The following is a 27696-nucleotide window of genomic DNA, read 5'->3' on the forward strand; positions in this document are numbered from 1 at the left end:
CCCCTACTGCCTGTCAGAATTACTTCTGTAAAGCAGTGACATTTTCATTGCAGTGTCCACATAGTGGATTGACTTACAAGACAAACTATACTGTTTAGCCTCATCTTGCACTGAGCCGTGGTATACTTTGCCAGCTATATTTAATATGTACATATTTACACAAACACATTATTAACCCACCTTTGAAATGCAACAACTGGTTTGTACCTTAACAGGTCACACTGTTTTCCTCCTCCTATCCATTAACTTTTGGTTAGCAGATGTATGTTCCATAAGGAACAGTGGTGAAGATCACAGTACATTTTATGGACATGGGCTGAGGTAGCTCATGTTCATGTGATGTACTAAACACACACATGAAATTCACTTACTTTTCTTCTAGTCTTTTCCTATCATTCTACATTTTACCCATCACTACTGCAGCTTTTTCTTGCTCAGCCTGGCAAGTAGCTTCCCCAAACACCAACACACACTACTGACCTATGCATCGTCTCTACTGCCCCAAGCCTCAAGCCTTCCCATTCTGTTTCTCTCAGAAGATGCTACTTTGTGGACCGAAGCTACTGCAGTTGAGTCAAGAGCTAAGATCATAAGAATGGCCATATTGGGTCAGACCAAAAGGTCCATCTAGCCCAGTATCCTGTCTTCCGACAGTGGCCAATACCAGGTGCCCCAAAGGGAATGAACGGAACAGGGGTAATCATCAAGTGATCCATCCCCGGTCGCCCATTCCCAGGTTCTGGTAAACAGAGGCATTTAAAGTAGGATACTTTGACTGAAGTACTATGTATGGTACATTGATCGTTATACAAAATCTCCTTATATCTTGTACAGAAACACATGTCAAAGGTTTGACGTCAAATACTATTTAAATTTCATAATGCCAAATTAATTTTACCTTACATTAAATTGGAAAGAATCTTAAAGCTAGAGAATCAAGTATGGCAAGAGTAACATACACACACCAGATTGATCAGTTTTTAAAACTTTTTTTATTTTTTAATTTTTTTTAAAGTTTTTATTTTATATTATCTACAAAGTAAAAGTTTTCTTAACTTAAAAGTTACATCACTGTCTTGCAATAGTGATCACTTCATCAAACGTGATTTATAAATAATAATCCATCAGTTTGACGATTAGAATTTTTTTTACTGAACCTGTTTCAAGTTTAGTTAGACGTAAAAGGGATCTCCAAGTCTTGATTTTTAGTGATAATAGCAGCAAGAATCACTCGTGTTACTTCTTTTGCTAGCTGATGAGTTCATAACTTTGAAGGGTCGTTAAAAAATAAATAACTTCCAGTTTTCAGCAAGCAGAGTTTGGGCACCTGCTGGACTCTGATACAGTGTATGGGATTATGGAATAACCCACAAGTTCCCACATGCCTCTACTCAGTCCGAATCTCTCCCACTGCAAGATGAACTGTTAGCATTCCTATTGGATGTTACAAGAAATCAATTTTTTTTTTTTAAACAAAATAAATGAAATTCTAGTTTTCTGTGCTTCCAGTTGGCAGAAGCAGTGGAAGGAAGGTTTTTGGCCTACAAAAGGTATCCAGCCTTTGTTACTCCAGATCAGCCTTACAACTGCTGTTGGTGGTGGGCTTGTACTGCAAAAAAAAGAGTGCAGGTGTAAATAGCAGATTGATAAGCCATACAACAATGTGTAGTTAATCAAATCACAGGATAACTATTTAGCTCAAATCTGTAAAAAAACCTGCATTAAGATGTCCTTCAGCTGCTTTTCTACCTAAACCCTAAGAAAGCACAACGTATTTTCCCCACCCATTCCACACCATACAAAATCAGGTATTAGTTCACTGTACAAGTTCACACCCTGCTTTGGGAAAAAACAGTACTTGAGACACCTAGGTAAGGAGTTACATTTAAAGAGCAACAAAACAAGTAGGGCCTCGTATTCCCAAGCAACAGTACTGCAAAATGTTGCTCTTCGGATAAAAAGTCAACGTCAAAATCCCATCTGCCTTCAGCCATTAGTTGCCAGGAATACTCCTATCCCTGGAGCAATATTTTTACAACTATCCTCAAGACAATTTATATCTTTTACATGTACAAAACTTGGATCATTACACCATAAGCCACCTACATATTCTATCCCCCAAGACAAGGGCAGGCGGATATTGTCCTACACACACTGAAGTCTTGCATATACAGAAGTAAAGTCTTTACTAACTTAATTCATCTTATATGCATACTACGTTCACATTTGGAGCAGCAAAATATAAATACTAACTGCAGAAATACTGTCTGCCGCCTTCAGCAGTTTGCCTCTGTAAAAGGACATCTTACGTTTTTTTGTTTCTAACCCAAACCTGGCTCATAACTGTTTTGCTCACTAATTTGACCTGGCTCAGTTAAGGTGCAGGTCTCCCACGCACACACTCCTCACCTGAAGGGTGCGTCATATAGGGGAAATGTGTTGTTGTCGAGACTGGAATGGGCTGTAGTGCACTTTGAGCGATGGCGGCTTGGGGACCACCAGGTGGCTGGGTCGTCATTAGCATCATTGGAGCATGGGCAGTTGGGTGAGAAGGAACCATTCCTGACTGTACATGAGCCTGAAACAAAGAGCTCTTTAGTATAATGGTCACAAGGAGGCAACACTCCTGGCCACATGACTAGCAAAGAGTCCTCCAACTGTAACAGTAAATCCTGAGATTTACTCCATTTTAAGTCAATTGGCTAAAATGTGCACATAGGGAGTAAGTTTGAGATTTTAAAACACAAGGTGTCAAATCCTTATTCTTGGCTTTGCTGACATCATCTCAATTTGGGCAGGAGCTCATTGCTGACTAAGAGCACTGGTAAAGAATACTTTTGGAATATTTTTAAAAAAATCTTTAGACATTTTGTTAAGAATTGAGAAGCATTTCCTATGCAGAGAATGAATTGGACACTGCGCACAAATAATAGGCCCTTATATAGGCCTTTACATACATGAGAAGAGCCAACATCCCCTTCTCAGTACCTCATATGAACGCATGGTTATAAGGAGGAAGAAAAAGCATGAAGCAAAGGCAAAGATTTCTACATTTTTCCCCAAGCAAAAGTCTCCAACAAAAACTTCACACCTCCATGAAATGAACTTGAAATTGGGAACTGTAGACAGGTGAGAAATCATCACGTTCACCTGTCCTAGATGCCCATTGTCTCTCCAATGTCCAGTCTCTCTATATAGCTATATTCGCTCCCACATACACAGTTGAAAATTAGTAATTTCCCCCTTCATTCCACTATGTAATGCCGCTAGCTCAGATCTGTTCTATTTTCAGTTAAGCTCACAATATCACAGTTCTCATGTACTGAAAGTGTTCATAATTAATCCCCAAAGGAAAAGTGAGATGCATCTGTCTCACCGCTTATCACCTTATAAGCAAGTAATGTCTCTCCTCGGTTGGTGGGGAAACTCCTTTCACTCAGTAGTAACGCCTCCTGACAGGAGGCAGTCAGAGGGACTACCTATATTTCCTAGTGGAAAATCCTACCAATCTCTAGCAGTAATTTCTCAATTACAAGAGGACTCTCAAAAACCAGGCAGCATTTAAGACTGTCCATGTTTAGATGCAAACAAGTTTTCAAAATAAATTTGGTTTTCCCATTTTAGTTGTGGGTGTGTTTTAAGTGATGCTGGTAGAGGAAACTCAGATGCCAGACACCATTCCAGACAGTAGCAGGCACTGGCTAGGACTTCAGACTCATTCAAGTTAGATGTGCAGAAAGGGCAAAGTTCCCATGTGGCTAAACCCTGCAACTCTTTCCATAAGCACTACTTTTACTGTATCACTGTCAATCTTAAATCAGACTGGCATTTGATTAATGGGACTCCTCAAGTTGTAATATAGCTTCCAAGAAGCCCCTAAAGGCATGAGGACTAACTCCCAAATCATACTAAGGACCTTGTTTGTGTTCAACAGCCATGCCTTCCAAACCTCATGCATTACCTCCCTCATGAACACCAGAATTTTTGCTTTGATCAAGCAATACTATTATAAACCATAGCAGCCATGATCAATACAGACATGCAGATAAAATTTTTTTGCCATGGTAATGATGTAACATGCTCAGAGTTTCGTGAGTCAGGGATTCAATTAGCATCAAGTTACTGATTGTCTTTAAAATGAAATTAATTTAATCCCTTAGTGTCAGCACATCTAGAATTCCCACCATAAAGCGATAATGAATTTCATGCTAGTATTTAGCATTAGAAAATCCCTATCTCTGGTGCTTCGGGATTATTATTTGTTTTTCCTGTAAGCAGTTGAGGTAGCCATTTTGTAAGAGATTTTTAGATAGATGAAGCTATATCATTCCTTCACTAGAAGCTTATGGGGCATTGCCCCATCCTGAGAAGCCATCTGGAACTTTGTACATTTTTTGAGATGTCCATGCCTGCTCTTTTTATGTTTGTGAAACCAACAGCACAGAATTCCACAAGCCAAGATCAGAGATATAGAAGACTGACTGTGCTCATTAAAAATATCAGAGACTTTAACAGTCATTTAGTTAATTCTGCACTAGAGTAAGCTTCTTATTTTCTTTAGTAATTTTTTGTGAAGCCCAAAAAGCAAAAAAGGAGCCAGCAAGATTAGACAATTAACTTCCATTTACTGAAAGTGTGCTGGCACACAGGTATGCAATTGTCAGTTACACTTCACTACAGTTCACCTAGTCCTTTACATCATGGAAGTGAAATGATTACCTCTGCTTTTGAGGTTTGGTGCTCTAGGTGTCTATATAGCAGTCACTTACAATTAGGCACATCTGAGGGTCCAAATGCAGGACTTTACAGGGACCCCAAAGGAACTAGAAAATCTATTCAGATACAGAACTACCAAGTTAAGACAGATCAATATCCCACCTACACCAATATCCTGTTTGAGTCAATGGCCAGATGCTTCGGAGTAAGATAAGGCCCCATAACAAGTTGGCTAAAGAAAGTCAGTTGGGGGTTTCTTCATAACACAAGAGCAAGGCAATGGGAGATTCTGAAATTAAAAAGCTATACATTTAGAATGGGTAAAAGGAAATTTGGTAAAAGCAATTTTTTTTCCACATCTCCTAATTAACTTGAACAGAGACTGTCCCAGAGATTGAGGGAAAGATTTTAGCAGAATTCAGAAAAGGATTAGACTCCTATTTGATTAACAAGATCTTGAGTTACACTAGCTAGGGTAACATGCATAAGGAGTATCAACCCTTCTGATTTAAGGCATAAACCAATCACTAACTGCCTGGGGTTAGGAAGAAGTATCCTCCACAAGAATGATCCTGCTTAAGTGTTCATTCTTTGATGTACCTTTATGTTTCCACTAATCTGTGTTCTCTAAATTACATAGTGCCAATCTCTGTAGCAGAGCCTCCTGCAGTGGTCTCTCCACACATCTAATCACGTTCATTGCCCTTCTCTGGATTTTTTTCCTATTTTTGCCGTATAGATTTTGAAGTGGGGTGACCAGAACTGAAAACAGCATTCAAGATCAGCTTGCTTTTTTGACCATTGCAACCCACTGAGCTGTCCCCCATATCCTCATTGGCAATTTGATTTGCAACCCATCAGTGTTACTATCTTTCCTTCCCACCTCACTTTAAACTCTTCTGAAGTTCTTCATAATCCTCTCAGGATTTTCCAAGCACCCTTGAGTATTTCTCATTGAACAGACTTTTTATAAAGAGGTGGCTTTGCATTCAAATGTGTTTTAACAAAATACCTTTTCCAAAGCTCGAAGTGGAGCCCTACAGTAGCTATTTTAGATGAAGTTGGTGCACCAAGATTCTTGAGCACCTGTACGCCTCCAGACTGCTAAATGAACGGCACTGTGCAAACAGAACCCTAAGCAACACAGAAAATAGTCGGCCAAGAGAAATGATGTAAAAAGAGGCCACTACTCCATGTGAAGGCGACATCTTTGAGGCAACAGGCCATTCAGTCTTTGGAAGGTTGTTAAAGTTTGTTTACCTGGGGTACATGGGCCATGTGTGGCGGATTGGTATATGCAGGCTGAACATGGGAAGGATGAATAGTGAAAACTGTTTGTTGTGCTGTTGGAAAACTATTTTGTGGAGACTGCGTATTGGAGCCTGGTGTCATGGAAGGTGGGGTTGGAGCAAGACCAGCATGGTACATTGCTGACTGCTGCTGTGGGTTTGCCAGGTGGAGTGCCTGAGCTGCCTGGTGCTGGTGATGCTGCAAAGCAAACAGGAGGAAGAATTAGTGAGAGTTTCGGTTTTGGTTCCAGGGGAGAAATGATAAACATTTATTCCATGGAAATAATAATAAATTACTAAAATGCCACTTAATATCTAACATTTTAGAAGGATGTTCCTATATACACTGCACAAATAACACAAAATAAAATGCCACATTCTGATCCTGTAGGTCTTATTATCCAAGTCCGTTGAACGGGGGGAAAAAAGTCACTGGAGCCTGCAGACCTGATGTGTTCTCCAGAATTGAGGCTATTATGTAAAAAACAAAAGCCATCTTTCAGCACTTCTGTCTGTGACTAACTTTTCCATGCCATAAATCCACACGTACCGAACCTGCAGCCAGACTGCACCAGCGGAGTGACGTTCCTTAATTAATTGCAAAAGCATTGCTGAGCCACCTGTCCCCCATTCCTGATCAAAAAGGGTCAAATGAGTAATTCCAAATACTAGACTTGTGTGTACGTGGGTGGTGGGGGAAGAACCACCCCCTGCTTTTTACACAAAGTATTTTAAGTCATGATTCACTATCCTTTACCCTTATTAGTATCATCACACATTGGTATAAAGGCAGGCCGACTGCACTTCACTTTGGATTCACATGAAATCATAAGGAAATGGTATTTCCAAGCCACATTACTTCTGGAATGAGGGACTATGAACATAGCTGCTATAAAAGATTATTTGTCAAGAAGAATATGTTTGGAGCTGCATGAAAAGCAAACAGATGCCGAAGTAACAGACTGGAGCAGGGTCTTCTAAAACAATGGGCTATATGACATATTCCAAAATGTTTGCTCTCTAGAGTTTTGCTGTTACCTGCACTGGACTGGGAGCAGGGTGGCTTCCAGCATGTTGACTTTGCTGTTGTCCTGTTGGTGTGGCAGAAGGCTGCGGATGAGGAGGGTGTGGATGCAGGGTAGCATTCGGGTGGGCATATTGCTGAGCAAGTGAGCCAGTAGAAACTAAAAGGAAAAGGAAGAAATTGACAAGTGACACAGAATATACATCTCACCAAATTCACATTGCATATGAGCATTTTACAGCACATCAGTGATACGGTGAATTGGTCTTTTTTCCCCTACAAATAGTTTATCTTGTAGTTACCTGCACATCTTACCTTGGATCTAAAAATTTATATTTGCTTTCATGTAGTTTACATGGTTTTGCAGGAAAGTCAATAAATAACCATAATAAAATATTTCAGCTTTCCTAGCTTGATTTAATAAAAGATACTGTATATATCAAAACACAAAAGCAGTATTTAATCTGCAATTTTAGTCAAACAGATAAGTCTACAAGTGATTTGTAATCAGTTTCTTAAATTTTATAGTTCTGGAAAAAGTAAATTCTCTATTGTACAGAGTTAAATAATTCACAAACACGAATACTTATTCTATTTCCACCATCCACAAAGTCTTTGGCCTTTTACCTGGCTAACCTCACCATGCTACTCTTCTGGAGGTTGTTTGCAGTACAGTCAGCACACACATACAGGTGTGCTTGCGTGTAAGTTACACAAACACAGTATATACAAAGGAGCTGGGAAACTCTAGCTCTCTGAAAGCCAACCAGCTTTAGTTGAAGTTGGAGCCTTACATATAACACCCACTTCAAGACGCCTTCTTGCACTACCACCATTCCCACTGACTTTTTGATGTTGCTATAGAACACTTCGTTTCTGGAAGTCATGGACTCTGAATCCCACAGCAAGAAAACTGAACACACAAGTCAAACAGCAGCATTCATTAACTGCAGAAACAGTCTTAGGGAAATCCTTCTACAACAAAGTGAAATGTAATCAAGTCCCTGCTTGGTCATTCCTATCATGTTGGGCTACAAAATGGCCCATGCAGAGTTTGTTCACTCCCCTTTGTAAAAGGGGCAGTAATTTTTAAGAGCAGGCAGCATGAGAAGCCACACTAAATTGCTTCAAAAAGGTTTTCACTAGAGCACTAAGCAATGAGTTTAAATGAAGCAATAGTCTCCAAAAAATTACTACATGCTTCCTCTACGCCTGTAGTTTTTAGATCTTATATTATGTGTAAGATTACGCACAACATACCAGTCGCTTGTGTATGCGGCTTGCAAAGTCATTACTAAGTCAAGCTCACATTCATCTTGGTCCAATACCACATTGCATTGAAATGGAAACTAGCTTTGCTGCCCACAGTTCTAGAAATGGAATATCTGAAGCAACCGATCACTTGGGTCCTGAACCCAGCTCCTGCCTGTATCCTAATTTAATTGTTTCGAGGAACAAACAGGACTATAATTCCCTGCTAAATCAGAAAGCTACACATGTAAAGTTCTGTACTGAAGTGCTAAGAAAGCCAACATTAGGAGAATTTGAGGGCCACACTACATGTACCTCTGCTGTACCTTTCTAGATTTACAAAGCAGTTCATTGGAAAAAAGGAGCTCCATCTGGGATATAGTTTTAGGTTAGTTAGATTACAGTTAAGGCCACAACCACCTGCATATTCATTGCCAGCAAATCTATTTATACTAGGAAATCCCAGCTCTGAGAGCAAATAGATTTAATTGCTCTAACTTCTATTCCCCAATGTCAAAACCCATTACCGTTTCTGAAAAGTAGAACTTCTCCACACAACACACATAAAATGAGGCCTTTGATCTGTTCATCCTAAAAAGCAGGGGATTGAAGGAGAGAGCACACCAAACATACTGCCATTTGATAAAGTACAGCACTGTCTGCCACAAGGCCTGCACAGAAACTAGCCACCTTGCCACTTCATCAAGTGCCTCAGACGTACTCCAATTACTTCTGAGCAAACACCCACTGTCCCAACCTTTCCCAGTCCAGTTTGCTATTACTTCTGTTGCCTCACGTTTGCTCAATACTTTACAAAATCTTAAACAGTGACTTTATTCAGCTAGTGGTGAGCTTGCTTCAGTATAAATAATCCACCCACTGCAGTCCACTCAACCCTTGAAGAGCTCACCTCACATGAAAGCGTCATTAACTCTTCATGGACCCTGTGTTTCCAGCACACAGTACAGCAGCATTCACTGATCTCAAAGGACAGATGAATCTTGTGAACTGCACTGTACAGGCTTTCAATTTGTAAAGCATTCCAAGGGCTACTTTGACCATGACATACTTGTTACAATATTAAGTCTTTACATACCATTAATGTTTTTAGTTAGGAGTTGGGGTTTTGGAAGTTCTAAAGTTTCTGTGCACCTAAACAGGAGTTAGTCTCCAGTGCCATGGTATCCTCTTATGCTTTCAAGCAGAAAAACAGTGACTTCATTTTTAATGTTACCACTTACATTCCATTTACAGCAGCAGCAAATTTCCATCTAATTTTTCGGTTTTTTTCCACTGCCTGCAAGCTTGTACGAAAACTGACCAATTCACACATTAGAATTAAAACTCAACTCACTGTTACAATTTCAAGCTTCTCCATTCCATCTCCTTATGAAATCAGTCTTGATCCAATATTTATACGGCTTATCTCTAGTCTGAGTAATCCCTACAAAAAACGGACATAGGGGACCGAGGCACAGATGGAGTAAATAGCTTTCCAAATCTAACCTACCTCTCCCAAGTCTGATTCTAGTGCCTCAGCCCCAAGAACTTCTTTCCTCCCTCCTTATTAAAGTTCCATTCCATTCTTGAGGAGATTTGTTATAAGCATGTACTGGAAGTTATAGGGTATTCAAGGTTTCCCACATCTATACTTTATTCATTAGAGGCCCTGAAATAATTTATTTATTATTCCCTAAAGCGATTACTGTGCTTCATCTTTTATTTTCTCATTACTTGAGAGAAGACCCAAATGCAAGGTATTTTGAAGCAGGTATCTATATTATGCAATAAGGCTTCATGTTGAAAAGAACTTGTTATGCCACCTAATACAAGTCCAGAACTTACTAGAACATTTTTACATGCAGAAGGAAGTGGGAGAAGAGCAAAACACCAGTTTTCAGTAACTTCTCCTAAATCAATATGTCCACAGCTTGGCAGAGAATTATGAGAGTTTTGTTTGTTTAAAATCTAGCATTTACATTTTCCCAGCTGTACATTTGTTTTCAGAACCTATTCTAGTCAGTTTATAGACTATTATGTACTAAAAATGTTCACTCAACTGCTGCTGCAAATATTTTAATAGTAACATTTAGGAAAAACACTCACCTTTGTCATTTTTGTTGAGGCTTTACCAGATTCCATAAACATCTTACTAGAGAAGGCTTCAGGAATAATGGGGCGGATCATTTAAAAACAAATGTATCCACCTTTTTCAATTTATAGCAGAAGTTCAACTTGACCTCAGGAAAATTAACATTAGGAGTTTTTTCCCATTTAGTTCTACAAAATATCAGTTTCTACAGAGCTGCTGCTACCTGCTAACTTCAAGAGAGATTCTGATACAGTGTTTCACTTTCTGAAGTCCTTTCCTTCCATTTATTAATAAGGATGTGTGGGAGGAAAAGTCTCAGTTTTATGTGCTGTAGCTGTGTGCTCTCACCTAAAGTCAGGTCTTTAACATCACCATCAGATTCCACAGAGATTTAAAGTGTGGTGTCACGTGATTACTTCAGATGAGTAAGACGCATGAACCCATTAAAGAAGCCTCGCAAAATAGTCATGAAAACGTACCAACCCAGATACGGTCTACTCACCTTTATTATGACAACTGATTATAAACCATGTTTTACATGCTCATCCACAGAGTTAATCACCCTAGGTGAATATTTCCATGCTAATTTCTATAATAAACACGGGAAGAAAAATCACGGAGAAAAGGAATCAGAAATCATATTACATTGTCCTTGACATGTCAGCAGTGCTATGGTTTTCCAGCTGTCATACTCATACAGGATACAGTGCTGAAAAAGCTCTATGGAAGCACATAACAAAGAGTGTTGCAACCTCTGTTCATCTGAGCACTGCTGATAATCATAGTCTGCCTCCGGCAGAAGTCTAAAGCTATGCCTATGCCACTGCTGTAAGTCGACCTACGCTACGCAACTCCAGCTACATGAACAACGTAGCTGGAGCCAACGTACCTTAGGTCGAGTTACCGTGGGGTCTACACCGTGGGGGGCCGACAGGAGAAACTCTCCCGTCGACTTACCTTACTCTTCTCGTTGGGGGTAGAGTACAGGGGTCAACTGGAGAACAATCTGCTGTCGATTTGGCAGGTCTTCACTAGACCCATTAAATCAACCGCCGGTGGATTGATCTCAGAGTGTCAATCCTGACTGTAGTGTAGACACAGCCTAAGTCAGAAATGCCTTCTTTCCTTAAGAGCGCTGCAGTTCAAAAGCTTTCCTCTTTCATCCACAGAAGTTGGTCCAATTAAAAAAAAAAAAAAAAAAGTTACCTCACACACCTTGTCTCTCTTCTTTCCTAGGAGCACTGAACTAAGTTGATTTGCTTCACTTACATCACTTTCTAAACAGATGGTTTCTTTCTATGGGCTATATTATTTATAACTAGACCATCATTTTGATATTGATGCACAGTTAAGACAAGCAATTCCATATTGGATTGGACAAAGATACTATACCAGAGGGGGTTTACTGAATTGAATTCCAACGAAAACAAGAAGGAAAGAGTAACAGTCAAGGTTGCTGACAAGAGCAAAGCAAGAAAGGCGAAAGGCAGCTATTGTAAACCCACAGAAATGGCCGACATTAAAAATCAGAGCAGCACAGATCAGAGACAGCATTACCAACCACTAGCCTAGACTGAAACCAATCCCTGAACTTCTGACATTCAAATGTCTCTTGTGGGGAAAACAGAATGCTGACAATGGACACAGTGGGAACTGTCAGAGGAGTAATGCACTGATAGTCAGAACCTACTAGATAGCTTCTAGGTGCTGACCAGTGAAGTGATTCCAGACTATTGCCAGACCCAGTAAAATGGTGAGGATAACTACATTTAAAGACCTCAATTTGAATGGTAGGAAGCAGAGATATAGCATGTCTTTTTCATTTTATAAACACATACAAAATCATTTTACACATTTACAGTGGACTCCATTTAAAAGAATACCTATTAAAGGAAGAAACTTGTTTAAGGAATTTCAATGCACCAAACCAAAATATGTGAACACCCTTAAGTGCTCAAAGTAAATTTCCAGTATACAATCATAGGAAGTCATTCTGTAAAATACATTTTTCTGCATGCCAAAATGAAAGCTACGAAGTCCTTTAAAACCAAAACCTGTTAAGAACAATAAAAATCATGTAACGTGTGTTCCCTCTTATCCTCTTGAATGAACTGACTCACTGGAAAGAGGGTTCATGAAACAGATCACTACTATGAACAGGTAGAGAGACACTATCAAGCTTGCTGCAATACAGGAGCAAGCTGAGAGGCCCAGGAATTGCACCTCGCCTATCTGTGGAGGGTCTCTGATGGGATGACCAGAAATTATTGTATGGCCATTCCACTAGGGACCCTACCCCGGCACACCAGGGGTTTCTGAAGCTTCTTCCCCAAGTTTTGTAAACTCTTCAAATAGAAATTTAACCTCACTCAGATTGTAATTTCTAAGAGAATACAACATACTCCATTTTGGAATGTGCTGTGTATGGTTACTGGGATCTATTATCAGGAGAGAGAAACAGAGGTTATCTGCCATATAATTAAGTCGTGAGTCCGATATTCTCCTCGTCAACTCGTTTTGCTTAACATATGAGGTCTTTGTTCAGTACCTGGACTATCAGGCACCTTTGTTTGGCGGTTAGAGACCGCTGCCTTTTTCATTAAGTATATAGAACCTAGTTATGTTTGGCCCCACTCACACACACTGCAGAAAGAGAGTGCAGAGAAACTCCCCCACTCAGCACACTGCTGCAGGACCACGTAGATGGCAGCATGCTGAAGCACAAGGACCAGGTCATGTAACTGGCAGTACTTACCTGGCCAGCGGGAACCCATCCCCACCATATTCCATGAAGGGACACAGGGCTGATACTATGCTACACTTTTACAGGAATGACAAGAGGTGCTGCTTGCCATGCTTCTTCAGAGGCCCCAGAATAAGGATTCCCGAGTGATCTCTCTCATGACTACTGAAAGGATGCACAAGTTACTCTCCCCCACGATAGGACTCAAAATAGAGTTTTACTGCTACTGAAGTCCTAGAGTTTCTTCCCCTCAGAAATTTGACCAACCTTGAGAAAACTGGAAATCCCATTTTGGGCAGGGATGGGGGAAGAGAGGAGCTCGTGGAGATGTTAAGGAGGGTGATGCCCATTTTTTGGGTGGTAGACTAGAAGGAAGAAGCTTTAAGTCTTCATCAGTTCAAGATACAGTAGAAGCTAGTTAGATCCAAGACTTCATTGCACAAAATGTAATGCAACTTGGCACGCAGAAATGTATTTACATAAATCTATTCTACAGACAAGTCACAAGTACATTGTACTTTAGCTTTCGGTGCCCTGTAAATTCATTCATTCAATAACTTTGTTGCTTGAAAAGAGATTTTCTATATTTTGGCCTGGTGCAAAGAAAAAAAAAAAAATGTTCCCTCAGCATGTCTATTCCTTTAACATCTATCCTTTAAAAAATTATTTTCTGTACAATCAAAATTAGTACAAAAAACCCAACTCACTGGCAAAGTAGAAAGAAGGACCTGTCTCCTTGCTGTATGGTATTTTGGGACATGCTGAATTTGGGAAATAGAAAGGTAAATTAGCCTCTTGCCATGTTTATAACTTCCAATCTTCTGGAAAGGTCGACATTCATTTATTTTTGAAGATTGTAGGTTCATGCAGATATTTTTATTTGTTTAGTTAATAGGGCTGGATATTTTTACTTAATTTTACAAGTGAAGTTGAAATAAAGTAAGCCCCAATAAGCCCTCCTTTTGAACTATAACACTGAGGGCTCCACGTTTTACTTTAATACAAAAATAAAGATGAACAGATACTGAGCCTCTATTACACTCCAATAATAACCTCAGAGGTAGAGTTAAAAGAGTTACAAATAAATAAATAAATAAATAAATTGGTTTTTTTTCAGCTGTATCACTGAGGTCTTAACAGTTCCAAAAGACACCTTTGGAGATGGTTCACTCTTAATCCCTGGAGACTCCTTGAAATCTGTAACATACCCACCATTGTACTATTTAGGATATTAGAACTTACTGCTAGGACAGAAAAACAGATAAGGTTAGAGAGAACACCAGACCAATAAAACATGTGCAGAAGAGAGACGGAGAGGTCCAAGAACAAGCAAAAGAATAAATAATGTATCTGTGTAAAATCAAAATTTTGTTTTACACAAGTCTTTCACATACACAAGTGAAGTTTTACAGAGGACAGCAATTACCTAAAACATATACAATTTATCCAAACAATAAACTAGTGGAAGTTAATTGTTACAGGAATATATTTGCCCTCACAGCTTGAATTGTCAACAGAAAACTTGATAACTCATGATTACCCATCGCTGGTATTCTGGAGATAACAAACAGCCCATACCTACCAGAAAGTACAAAGCTTGAGCCATTGTTCTTTAGAACCAATAAACAAATTAGTTCTGTAGGAGCAACAATCATACATATATTGTTGCTTTGTTTCAGCGCTAAGTGCCTATTTCAAACTTTTCACACTAAGAATTTATATATGATTTAAAGGAGCCAACATTTAAAACCTAGAGTCAGATCAAGTGAATATCAGTCTTTGTGTTAATGATGTCCAGTTTTAGTGTTTATTTATAAGAGCAAGAGGAAAGAAAATTGAAAGAAAGTTGTTTAACATTCTCTCAATGTTTTAAGAAAAAACATGAATTTGTGTGTTGCTCCATCATATGTTTAGAAGTACCACTAATTTATAGTGCCCATATAGTTTAGCTACTTTCCAATTGTTGAAGAACATTCAACTTCAGGAACTGAAGTGATGACAAAATTGTGGCACTCAAGAGCAGTGACAAAGACACCAATCAGATCTCCTGAATTGCCTGTTATATTGTAGACATCTAGCAGAAACATTCAATTACACAGCATTAGCTAAATGGGATTTTGAAAAATGCATCATCCTAGCCTTTGCTGTCCAAAAGATTTAACAGGTATAGAACGCTGCATGCATTTCAGGATTCAGATTCCTCTGCCATGAAGGAAAAAAGTAACTTTCAGCAAATAATCTAATGGATAAAGAATTTAATTCCCTTCACTGAACAGTGACTACTGTTTGCCTTGATTTTTACTTGCCTCAAACTAATCAGGAAGGTGAAGCTTTCAGAGATTTTACTCACTGATTAAGGAAATGTTAGGAGAATGCTTTAAAAGCAATTAACCCTCCCCCCCCCCAATGCAGCTGTCCTTTCAGACTTCTTCATTCTGTAACACAAGCACTCAGGTAGAACGACAGTCTGATATTAAAGGTAGTGTTTTGTGCAGGGAGCCACTTGACAATATCACAAAGAAAGCACCCATTAGCTTCAAGGACATGGGGACCTTAACACAGTTCATCTTAATAGCAATGGGAAATCCAACAGTGTAAATGAAAATGCCAGAAGCAAAATCTGAAAACTCACTTGGGCAAATTTATTCTAAAAATTAAAATCAGTGGCTGTTATTTCTGTGAATGGCATAATCATATGGAAGTTATTCATCACTTAGAGTCACTAAATATTCCTGAAGAATTAAGCAACATACCCAAATCAGAAGTTTATTTCCAGGATATGTTGCTGTATTCACTACATGGATCCTATACATACACTTGAGATTCATAAAATGTGGAGAGAAAAAAAATACTGCACTCTAACGTCAGTGGTTATAGATATCTGCTTACAGTCCAGTCCAAAGTGACTGGGGAAGCGTAAAATATCTAGTGTCTCCTAACGTAAGGGATTGTTAACACATCCAGCAAGTTGTGCTATAGCAATTTACTCCCCAGGCCGCACAGCTATTAAATGCTACAGATAGATTACTCAAGCAAACAGCGACGTATTGCTAAATGGAAGCAGAAGTTTTATTATCCAGCAACAAGGTAGTTATTTGTGGGAAAAGTAACCAAACTAAATGCCACACTTCATTTGAGAATGTCCTATATTTGAGCTACTGCATTAGGAGTCATCTATTAAATACCTGATGGCAAGCCCAGAAGGCTAAAGATACAGTTTAGCTGATTTATGTTAAGGCAGGCAAAAGATGACATGCCAGAAGATGGTAAGAACATGCAATAATCCAACATAAGTGCCTCCTTACAAGCCACCTATGATGTAGCACTGGCATCAGACTGGGTTTAGGAAGATTTCTGTGGCAAGCATTTCAAGCACTCAGTTATAAAAAGAGAGAAGGTCAGCAGTTCAGAAAAGCAAACTGATAACCACCCAGAAGAGTTCAGGAGAACATCTAGCTTCTGGCAAGACCAAGTTCTGTAAGAGAAATGCTGCTTGGATTTAGGTAGAAGGACACCCCACCACAAAAATCTAGAGAGTTTTCAGGTTTCTTGACACACAACCAAAACACGTGTCAACCAAAAAAAGCGTCATTAGATTTCCTGAAATAGATACTGATGATGCATTGAAGCTGAAAAACCAACGATATAAAAATTAGAGTTCTATGGTATGTTGGAACATCAGAGAAAAATAATTTGAAATAGCTGATTAAAGTACTAATTGATTAAAAAATTGCTCCTGTACCATGATTTCAAAGACCTGCCAAATTGTGACAGATAAGAATGATGTACAACGTAGAGTTGCTGGGGAAAGTTGCAATCAACAACCAAATTCCAGAGATTATTTCATATCTAGTTTTATTTAAGATAGGATTTTTTGAGAACTGTCTTTTTACCAGGAAGTCTGAAAGCCTTCAAGCAGTAAGTCGATGAAGACAGTAATCCCATAAAAATCACAATAAAAGCTCCGTTTACATGTATGTCTCAATAAACTAGGAATGCACATGAAAGAGCAGACTATTTTAACAAATGTCAACATGAGCCAGTGAGAACAAAGACCTATTACTTAAACTTTACAAGTTACTTTCTTTTCAATTCAGCTATATCACATGAAACTTCGGCGGAAATATACTTTTCCTCCAAATCCAGTCTCAGAACTTTTTACTGTGATATTGTCTGCATCATTTTTTCCTGAATGAACACACATGAGCAAAGATCAGATTTCAGTATGATATTTCAAGACAGACATGACAGATTCTGTTATCAGAATCTTAATTCTGCATTAAGCTTTAGATTTTTGGGCTTGCAAGTTTTCATAATAGACAGTATTCATCCGTAAGGAAAAAAATGCAAAAAACTCTGTCACCAAAAAAACATACAAAGATGTCTAAAGTTACATGACATCCTTTAACACACCCTAGGTCAACATTATGATTGACTTCACAAAATTTCTTCATCAAATACTCAGACAAAAACTGTTGAATAAACATGTTTTCAAGAGATAATCTTCTGTTTTGATGTGTGTGTCAAATCCTAAGCCCCCTTTAAGATCATGGACTGAGTCTTCAGTGGCAAGTTCTTGCAGCCAGTTTTTCCTTTGGAGGACTTATTATTTTAGTGCTGGTTTATGTGGCTTTAGAGATTCTTTGCATTGCATTTTTCAACCGGTATCTCACTTCATGTTTTAACTTAAGTATTTCAGTGAGGTTAGTGCTAGTGAAAAGTGCCAGACTGACAACTTTGGAGACTTCTATTTGTTATTGAAATCATATAGCAAGCACTTCTACATGAAATGTTCAAAACAGGATTTATATTCTTGGGTTTGCCAAGGAAAGGAGAATCGCCCACAAAGAAATATTTTCCTCAGACGACAAATCTTTTTATACTGTTAATGTATATTATTAGCATTATTAAAGCAGTGGTTTTATCATGCTAACGTTGTGAGGACTAGAAGTCAGATTTTGAAACTGAAGTCAGTTTTGTGACAACACTACAGTCCTTGTTATAATGAACTAACAGTCAAGGACGTAGCAATCAAGTAAAGCCTGTGACAGACTTGCTTAAGCTGGTATTCCTTAGCAGCCTCTCATGCTGGCACATCATCTCCAACACTAGTGTCTTATTAAAACTAGCCTACTTGGATCTATTTTCACGCTAATCAAATAACTCAGGTTTGCAATACCTTGCTTATTAGTTTTATGAACCATATTCTGCGTCTACTGTTATAACTTTCACTGTGATGCCAATGGTTGAAGCTTGAGATAGTAAATATATCCCTGCACAATGTAACAACGTAAAAAGTTATAAACAACACAAAACGTTTCCTACCATACATAGCATGCGTCTGCTCATGCGCACCATACTGTGTTGCTGAAGATGATACTAAACCAGGCTGTGCATGTGTTGGTGGTGCCATCATTCTAGTGTTACCCTGTATTACAGGGCTATAAACATGAGGATGCTGTGTCCAATAAAAATAAGACAAATCAATTAGTCAAAAAACATGTCTGCACAAAAGTTAAATACACCCTTTAATTAAGCTCGTACAGTGCATGCTTAAAGGCACTTAATGATCATTTGAAAAGCTACAGCTTGCTTTGCACTAGCTACAAGAATATTTCAAAATACACCTGTCACTGTTATCCAGATAACTCCTGAAAACTTAAAATGAGAAATACCTTCCACAAAAGGAAGCTAACAAAAGGAACTACTCTGCTGATCTTAAGTTGACGAAGGGTCTCTTTAAATTGAACAAAAGTTTTAAACTATACCATATCCCATCCATCTTATTACACCAACTATTTTAGCAACTGCATCTTTTAAATCTACGTCCAATTACTCATTTGAAAGAGATGTTCCACCATGGGATGTAGTTAATGATGAGGTACAGATATTCTGTATTTAAGATTTGTATTTACTATTAAGGGGACATTAATGTTTGTGGAGGGCTATGATGTGAAGCGCAAAGTATCAATATTTCTGCAGTATCTGAATACTAATTGTAGCAATTACATGATGTAACAAAAGATACAGTATATAGAATTCCCGAATTAAGTCTTAATTACACATCTGTTCCAATACGAATGCAGCAAGAGGCAACCACACACTAAAGGAGTCTTACCTGAGACTGATAATGTGGCACGTGCTGCACAAGAGGCTGATTTGGAAACTGTTGAGGACTATAAGTAACATACTGTGTTGAATAGGCTGGTGGTGTAGCTACAATAGGGGGGCCTGCAGCTGAGGCAGGATGCATCATAGTGCTCTGATGATGCTGGTCTTGGCGTTGTTGTGGCATATTTGGTACTACAAAGCAAGGAATATTTCACGTTAGGAAGGAGGCTCTAAAGTAACCAGGTCTTTCCTGAAGGTTTTAATCCAAAATTACTGTGCCCAACTAGAAAAGGAGTACTTGTGGCACCTTAGAGACTAACCAATTTATTTGAGCATAAGCTTTCTCTAAGGTGCCACAAGTACTCCTTTTCTTTTTGAGAATACAGACTAACACGGCTGTTACTCTGAAACCTGTGCCCAACTAGAACAGCCTCACTATCACCTTTAACCATGGTCTGTAGAAGTACATTACACAGGTATGATTCAGAAGAGGAAAGATGATAAACTGAGTTTGTATATTAATTTAAAAATCTTTCTAAAATGCAAAAAGGTAGCTTCATCAGCACAAAATGGAGCTTTCAGTGCAGAGGATTTAAATACAAGCAGCTCTACATAAACCTGATTGTTGAAGAGAAATGTGTATGGCTCCATGTTCACAAAACTGAAATTGCTACCAAAGGGACTCTAAAGGAAGCTGTTTAAACAGAAGAACTGTTTTACAGAGGAAAGTAACTCTTAACGCATACAAGAAAACACTTGCATATTTTCAAGTGACCATCTCATCAGCCAACCAAGAGCAGGAAAGAAAATGGCTACACTAGTGGCCACTGAACCTTAGGGAAGACACGTGCACATTTTTTTCATTAGTGGAGCTAAACTCTTACCTAACACTGCAAAGATGTCCTGACTGCTCTAAGTGGAGACTGCATCTAGTCTAAATATGCATTTTAAGAGCTTGAACATTCATACATTCTACATAGCCTTGGATCTCTTAGAAATAAGAGCATGGTTGACTAAAAAACTCTTAAATATACATTTAGCAAAATCAGTATTACCAACCCCAAGTGGTCAGAAATCATATTTAACAAAACAAAACATATTTGGGGTTTTGATTTATCTTCTGGGGTTTTTCTTTGTTTGTTTCATTTTCAGGCTTTTCTCCACAATCATTGGGGCAATAAACTTGATTTTTTTAATTAAAGCAGAGATGCTCACATGATCAACTGCCTCCAGGAGCTGGGACTTTAAGAGCGCCACCAAATTTCCAAGAGTTGTCAAAATTGTAGAATTAGAGTATTATCTAAAACGTAGCTATAACAAGACAGACAGTTCCTGCCTTTTGTTCACTTGATGTGTATTAAAAAAATGCAGATAATGCACTTAGCCATATACGCACACCAAATTTTCCAGTTTATCTAGCAACAGGTTTCACTCATTGGAGAACAGTACCTAGCCATAAAAGTATTGTGTTAAATCACTTCAGTTATTTGGGTGCAAGAGGGATGAAAAGGGACAGTGAGATACAAGGACTAGCAGTAAGCTGTTCTAAATAGTGCTCCAGTAGAACAAGGAGGGAAGAAAATAAACCCTTTCCACTGGAGCAGTGTAGAACTTAGTGGAAAGATTACCGTATAGAGAAAATACCCTACTAAGGTGTAGCTCAATGCTCTGCTGCAAATTGCTAGAAAAAGTCCCTCTTTAACAACGTTAACTAATAAAATTTAGGAAAACATTAGTGATTGAAACAGTCAGCTATTAAAGAATTTGAAATATTTGTAAACATTTTTAAATTTGGTTATCCTATACTGAATTCGAAGACAAGCAATTCTCCAGTAATCAAGCTTACAGCTTTTTTTTTTTTTTTCCCTCACACAGACAAAAGCAATGTATTTATCTTTAGCATTGAAAAGTATTCGTACCAGTTTAAATTACATTGATATTAAAGGACATAAATTAACATGAACTGGATAAAAATGTGCATGTCTGTTACTCTATTCATGCTACATGCAGTCTAAAACCAAACAGGCAGTATTATTCTCACCTTTACCTGCTCTATAGGTCTTGGCTTGGTTCACTGGCATGGGAGTCATGGGAATAGGATATAAAGGCTGAAACAAAAGAGAACGCAGTGAAGCTATGGTATGTTTTTTGACAGGTTTTTAAATATATCAGCTTTAGAATTTTCACTCCTGAATCTAACAATATTGTTCATAACCACCCTGAAATTAGAAATGTTCTTTGTTTTTTCTTAAGAGCAACTGTATAGTTTTTATTCCCATAATGGGATAAGACAAATGATTATATTAACAGCCTGGGAAGGACAGTGCTTCCCTACTATGTAGGTCTCCCTGAAATAAAAGCTAGCATACCCTAGTTTTCCAGCTCTATTTATAAACTTGTTAGGAGGCTGCAGGTAGGTGATCACGGTTATCTATACTACACTCACCTACCCAACACAGAAGACTATGAAGATGCCAAGGATGACTTATAAATAGCACTTAAGAAGCTACTAGACTGAACTATGAAGTTACCAGATTTAAAGAGGTTTCCAATGACTATTTGGAGCCTTTTTTAAACTGTACAAGTAACTATTTTTCCAGCATCTGAGATTAATTATTTAGGATTTGTCTGAGACCGTATTAATTTATTTATTACCTGTGAATTTTAGGTTTTATATTTGCATACTTAAACAATAAGTCACTGCAGACACTATGTAGGCAACGGATACAAAAAACAGCAAAGGAGCAGTGAAGTACATTTAATTTTAAGATGACAGTAAAACAGATCGTTTTAGTGATTAGAATGTTGTACCTCACTTGCATCTCAGTAAAAAAAGATCTTAAAGACTGGCTGGAAAGCTATTCCACAATTAATTTGAATTTAAAACTTTATGCTGCTATCTTAGCATTTTAATTGTCGCCTTTTATGTGACATCACTGGAAAGCCATTACCATTCAAAGGGCAATAGGGTACATTATTTAGTAGTTACCAAAAATAACCCTGTCACATTCTAGTAACAGAAGGATGAACAGCTGTGCTAACAAGAAAATGTGCTGCAGCAATTTGCATGTTTGATGGTTTTTTGCCCTAGACTAGGGTTTCAAGGTATCAATATTTGAAACGCTCAGTGTCTTACCTAGTACCGGCTATTTGTCAGCCAGGAATTTGTGTAGATTCAGAACAGTGGGATCTAACTTGCATTTGGGAAGCTACCAGATACAGTACAAGCACCTTCATTTAACATTTCAGAAGGATAGCTTCAACATTACTACAATAACCCTTCTCTCTCTCTCATTCTCCCCAAAAAAATATTTCATTGGAAAGACTATTAATTGAGTCTTTATATTGTGACTAAAAACACGAAATTTTGGCAAGGGACCAGAAGATTAATAAATGTTTGAGGCTTGTAAGCACAGCTCAAGTTTCCAATTGCCTAATACATAGCATTCTATTGTAGCTACTATTATTAAGTTTGCATGTCCAAACATCTACAGACCACAGGGTAGAAATCATAGAATTGTAGGATTGGAATGGACCTCGAGACGTCATCTAGTCCAGTCCCCTGCACTCATTGCAGGACTAAGTATTATCTAGACCATCCCTGACAGGTGTTTGTCTAACCTGCTCTTAAAAATTTCCAATAATCCACTCCTGAGGCTAGTAGTGATTGGATGTGCTACTTTGAACAACATTTACAATAGAAAGCTTATGTATTGGATTTATGGCCAAATGCAGCGCTTCCCCAAGGCCCTGCCTCCGCTTCTTCTCTGCCTCCACCAGGAGCAGCAAGCACGCTGACCCCGCTTCTCCCCTATCCCCTCCCTCGCAAGGGCCAGCAGGGAGGGAGAGGAGGAGGAGGGGCAGAAACCCAGCACACTGCGGGAAGAGGCAGGGGGGCCAGCCAGATTTTTAATGGCACACTGCTGCCTGCCGGGAACTGGAGTCCCTTCAAAACCCACTTCTGCAATAACACCTATAAGAAATCAAGCAATATATCAGTTACGCGGAGAGGCAATTCGGGATGTTTTCTAATTTTTAGCTGTTTAGATAAATATACATATGAATAATGGTGTAAATATTGATCACAGAGCACATCTATCCCTGTACAGCACCTCGCACAACAGGGCACTAACAGCTTACTTCTGCTTTTAAGTCCCACCTCCTATTAATCATGATCTTAAATGTGCCAACAATATTATATTTAATTAAGCTGTTAGACAAGTCTATTTTACCTGTACGCCTGGGCTCACTGGGACTGGGTACATCATATTTGGTGCAAAACAAACAGGCTGAGTATACACAGGAGTTGGCTGTTGATGACCCACCATAGAAGGGCTAGGCTGAGCTTGGGGACGAGGTGAGGTTGGTGTAGTAGAAGGCTTGGGCTACAAATAAATGAAACAGTTCACTCTGTCAGCGCACAATTCACTCATGTATACCATGTATGCCAGTTTTACCTATGCTCAGAGTTTGCACATGGCGGTCAGATAGGAATGGAACGGATTATGCTTCTTTAAAGACAGGCATTTAAAATATGTAAATTCTTTTCACCTGATTGCATGGTGAAGTTAAAAAGACAAAGAAGAAAAGTTTATCAAGATTTTAAGATACTGAAGGCTAGTGCTAGAGTTAGTGTTTTCTGACTCAAAGTACTTCAAAGCAGAAATGCTTGCTCCTTGAGAAGAGGAGGACAGCACTACAGAAATAGCACACCGCCTGTGCGGAAGGGTAAGGCAAGGGCTAAGAGCAGCACATCATGCCTCCACATTTCCTAGCAGCACCAGTTTTCAAAGATGCCGCACACCCTCCTTGTGGTAGCCTGGATGTAACATTCACAGCTGCTGTTTCCTCACTAGGAGGAGGAAACTTTTCAAGGGAAAGGTGGACTGGCTTTGGGCACCCTGGCAACAGCTCCAGGTCAAATATTGTTGTCAAAACCAAAATCTTGAAAGCCTTCCTAGAGGGCTTGTGACCATCTGTGAATAAGTTCCATTAACTTAAATACTGTCAGAGTTCAGAAGAATGTAATTAGGAACCAGTTTAGACAATGGGTGAGGGAGGGGATGAGAGGATATGTGGTGAAGATCTGAAGGAAATAAATATAATACAGCGTCCCAAACGGTCACTCAGGCCAGGTATTTAAGACAGCCTTTTTTATTAAATAAAACAGTACACCACATTTGGTGTAGTCTGTTGTTTACTAAATATAGTGAACCCCCTTCAAAATATGTTATGGTTTGATGCACCAAACTGCTGTTCTTAAAAACCCTCAGAATTAGTCTGGTACACTGTTAAACCAGGAAGGAGAATTGGTCAGAGACACAAAGGGTATGTCTACACTTCAAATGCTAGCGCAGCACTGCTTTAGCGCTTCAGCGTAGACACTACTTACACCAACGGGGGGGCTCTCCTATCGCCGTAGGTAATCCACCTCCCTGAGAGTCGGTAGCACTGTTTTCTACACCAGGGGTTGGGTTAGCACAGCTACATCTCCCAGGGGTGTGGATTTTTTACAGCCCTGAAAGACGTAGCTATGGCAATGTAAATTCCCAGTGTGGACCAGCCCTCAGACTCAACTAGCGGAATACAGCGTACTTGACCCAAGCGTACAAAGAAAAACAATATTACTGTGCAATTACTTGAGAGGTTGTATGCCACCACATGCAATATCGCTTAATACAACCATCAACTTACTTGAGCAAAAGATCGAGGGTTGAACTCCTTTGCATTGGGATTAAGTGTTGATTTCCTAACTTGCCTAAACACAAAAACATACAAATGATTTAAAGTTCAGAGATATTCCTTCACAAACACTTCCCCTGAAGTCTTTCACAGTTCAACTGTTAGAGTTATTAAAATCCCATCACAACATAAAAATATTGTCGGATTAGGTTTTACAACTGAGAAGACTTTTGGGAAACTAAAGGGCACACAGCTAATCACACTATATGGAAAGAAAAGGGAAAAAATTCAACTACTACACTTATTTCTACAAAGCATATTTTTGATAGCGATTAGTTTGATTGACAAAGGGACAGCGTTTAGACAAATGAGTGCAGGATTAGGTGTCAGGAGGACCAGAGTTCTAGCTCGGCCACCAACCTGCTGCGTGGCTTTGGGCAAACCATTTAACTTCTGCCTCTCTCCTCATTTGTAAAACGCAGATATTTACCCACCTAATTCAGAGGCATTGTGAAGATTAATTCATTAACGTAAAGTCCTATATAAATACTAAGAGTTAATTTTTTCAAACAGTAGCTCTCCCCTTTGCAGGGGATTCTAAAAACTGAGAAAACACCAGATTTGTTTATTAAGAACACAATTACTCACTCAGAGGTATCTTTCTTCTCTTCTTTATCCTCTTTATCTTGTTTACTTCCAGGTCCAGATGTCTGTACACCCTGAGAGGTTACCTCTGGCCCTCGCTTCTGCTCAGAGCTACTACTAGTTGATGGAGAAATACTGGGACTATTCGATTTGCTACTGCCACTGTTTGAGTTCGCATTACTGCTGGTTTCAATGACAGATTCTTTAGAGTTTGATTCTGTTTTCTCTTTAATCACATCTCTGGATTTTTCACCTTCTCGATTTTTGTTTAGCAGTTGATCCACAGTCTCTGGGGTGGAACTTGGCTGTAACTGAAAACACCAATAGTTAACACTTTCAATAAATATCATCCCTATGCCGGGATACAGAAAACACATGAATTACTACCAACAATACTTATGCAATCAAAAAGGAAAATTCCCATAAACTGTTCAGCTGCAGGAGCCTGAAATTATTTTAATGGAAGATGCAAGTTTCATCACTAAAAACAGAAATAAGCACACACATGTGATGGGTCTATAAACTTAAGGAGGCTTAGATGAAAGAAGCACTTTGATGGGATTGAAGAGGCTTCCTTCTCATTTTCTAATGAATGTACAAATCAAAGCAACACCTAAGCAGTACTAGACACTATTCAATACAATGTAACAGTAACACTTAATGATGAGATAGCAATTTAAGAAGCCATTTTTGCCCCCAGAGAGCTAACCGGTTCAATTAAATGTTTTAAATTAGGCTAACTATTAGACATATTATGGCATAGCTACTTTTGGGATGTAGAGGTTCTCTGGGAGGGAAGATGTGCAACACAGCTACAACACGGTTAATTATACCTGCCCCAATTGCTCGAGCTATTTACAGTGAGACACAAAAGGGTTCTGACTAGTGTTCCAATAGACAGTATCTAAATTGCTCAATATTGCTAATGCTGAATATTCTGAGACACCTAAGTACCACATACAGATTAAGGAGAGTGAGCACTGATTTTGCTCATATTGGCTTGTGTCACAATCTTATATGGATATGTTTGTTTGAATGACATTCTAATATGTACTCATTAATTTAAGGGCCTATTTTGCTATTGATAAATATGCTCAACTCCTTAACTGAAAATATAGATGCACGTCAATGGAAAAGGACGGTATAAAACTCTCTTTTTAGTCAACGCCCACATGAAAGACACTTACCCTAAAGTCGTTCTTAAATTTCTTTAAATCATCAATCTGTTTTCTATGTTCTGAAACAACTGAAGATACACCTGCCAAACATAATATACACATGAAAAACCCAAACTCCTACTCCGCATAAAACAAACCTTATAATAACTGGAGTTATGTCAGTAACATGAATATCAGTTTTCCAAGAATGAAAGAAAGATTATATCTTTGATTTGGAAAGCTGTTACTCCGATAGGAGCAAACATTCAGTAGCAATTCTAATCCAAATCACTGCATAAGAGAAAATGAAAAGCTCCCTTAAATACATTACACTTTTGGGATTTTAAAGTTAAATTTTGTTCTTTATCTGCTGAGATACTTAAATTTAGTTACAATGCAGCCTCCAGAATCTTGAGCTGTATGAAAGAGGAAAGATCCAGTAATGTATCAACCTCCTGCCCACGTTTCTAAACAAAGCAGAGAGAGAAGTACAAGCAGCTCTGTATCTCAAGGAACTGCAGCCACTCACTCTTGTTCCCCAAACTGAAGCAATCTCATTTGATTCTGCTTTTTCCCCACTCTCAAATTGGTTATTGGTCAAATCCATGACTTTTAAACCATTTGAAGTACAGGGCTGTTACTCTTTTTATGGAGACCTCAAAACAAATCAAAAACAGGTTTCTGTGCTTTATATTACTAGAACTCAACAACGGAATGACAGCAGGCCATAATTCACAATAAGGAACACACACACGTGTTAATACAACATCAAGTTACAAATTTAAAACAAACAAGGAAATGCAAATGTTATAAAACTTTAATGCAAAATAATGAGGCCTAACTAGTATTTCAAAGTACAACCTGTGTGCAAGTTAACTACAAAAACTTAAGAGCTGACTGAATAATTGACTAGGTCAATGAATTTTTCTGAGTAACTCTGTTAGCTGTTGATTTCTCCACTCACATGTTATTCAGCCATTTCTAAG

The 27696-nt window shown here is 38.6% G+C and overlaps 1 protein-coding gene across 9 annotated transcripts in view; it reads right to left on the reverse strand.

Annotated features, from left to right (window-relative positions):
- Window positions 1–973: 973 nt before the first annotated feature.
- The window catches only part of ATXN2 (ataxin 2), a 69748-nt gene continuing 43025 nt past the window's right edge, over window positions 974–27696 (reverse strand). For 5 of the 9 annotated variants that reach the window (XM_077835240.1, XM_077835235.1, XM_077835243.1 and 2 more), the window contains 12 exons: window positions 26741–26811; window positions 25557–25864; window positions 24921–24984; window positions 23459–23611; window positions 21268–21334; window positions 19234–19418; window positions 18441–18573; window positions 13823–13876; window positions 7044–7189; window positions 5977–6204; window positions 2410–2578; window positions 974–1609 (listed from right to left, as the gene is read on the reverse strand). In XM_077835240.1, the coding sequence (XP_077691366.1) occupies window positions 1581–1609; window positions 2410–2578; window positions 5977–6204; window positions 7044–7189; window positions 13823–13876; window positions 18441–18573; window positions 19234–19418; window positions 21268–21334; window positions 23459–23611; window positions 24921–24984; window positions 25557–25864; window positions 26741–26811 (1607 nt within the window). In that variant the 3' untranslated portion in view covers window positions 974–1580. The remainder of the gene's footprint in view (window positions 1610–2409; window positions 2579–5976; window positions 6205–7043; window positions 7190–13822; window positions 13877–18440; window positions 18574–19233; window positions 19419–21267; window positions 21335–23458; window positions 23612–24920; window positions 24985–25556; window positions 25865–26740; window positions 26812–27696) is intronic. The other 4 variants (XM_077835236.1, XM_077835238.1, XM_077835237.1 and 1 more) reach the window with 4 other exon arrangements.

Source organism: Eretmochelys imbricata, chromosome 15 (genome assembly GCF_965152235.1).
Source record: "Eretmochelys imbricata isolate rEreImb1 chromosome 15, rEreImb1.hap1, whole genome shotgun sequence".
NCBI lineage: Eukaryota > Metazoa > Chordata > Testudines > Cheloniidae > Eretmochelys > Eretmochelys imbricata.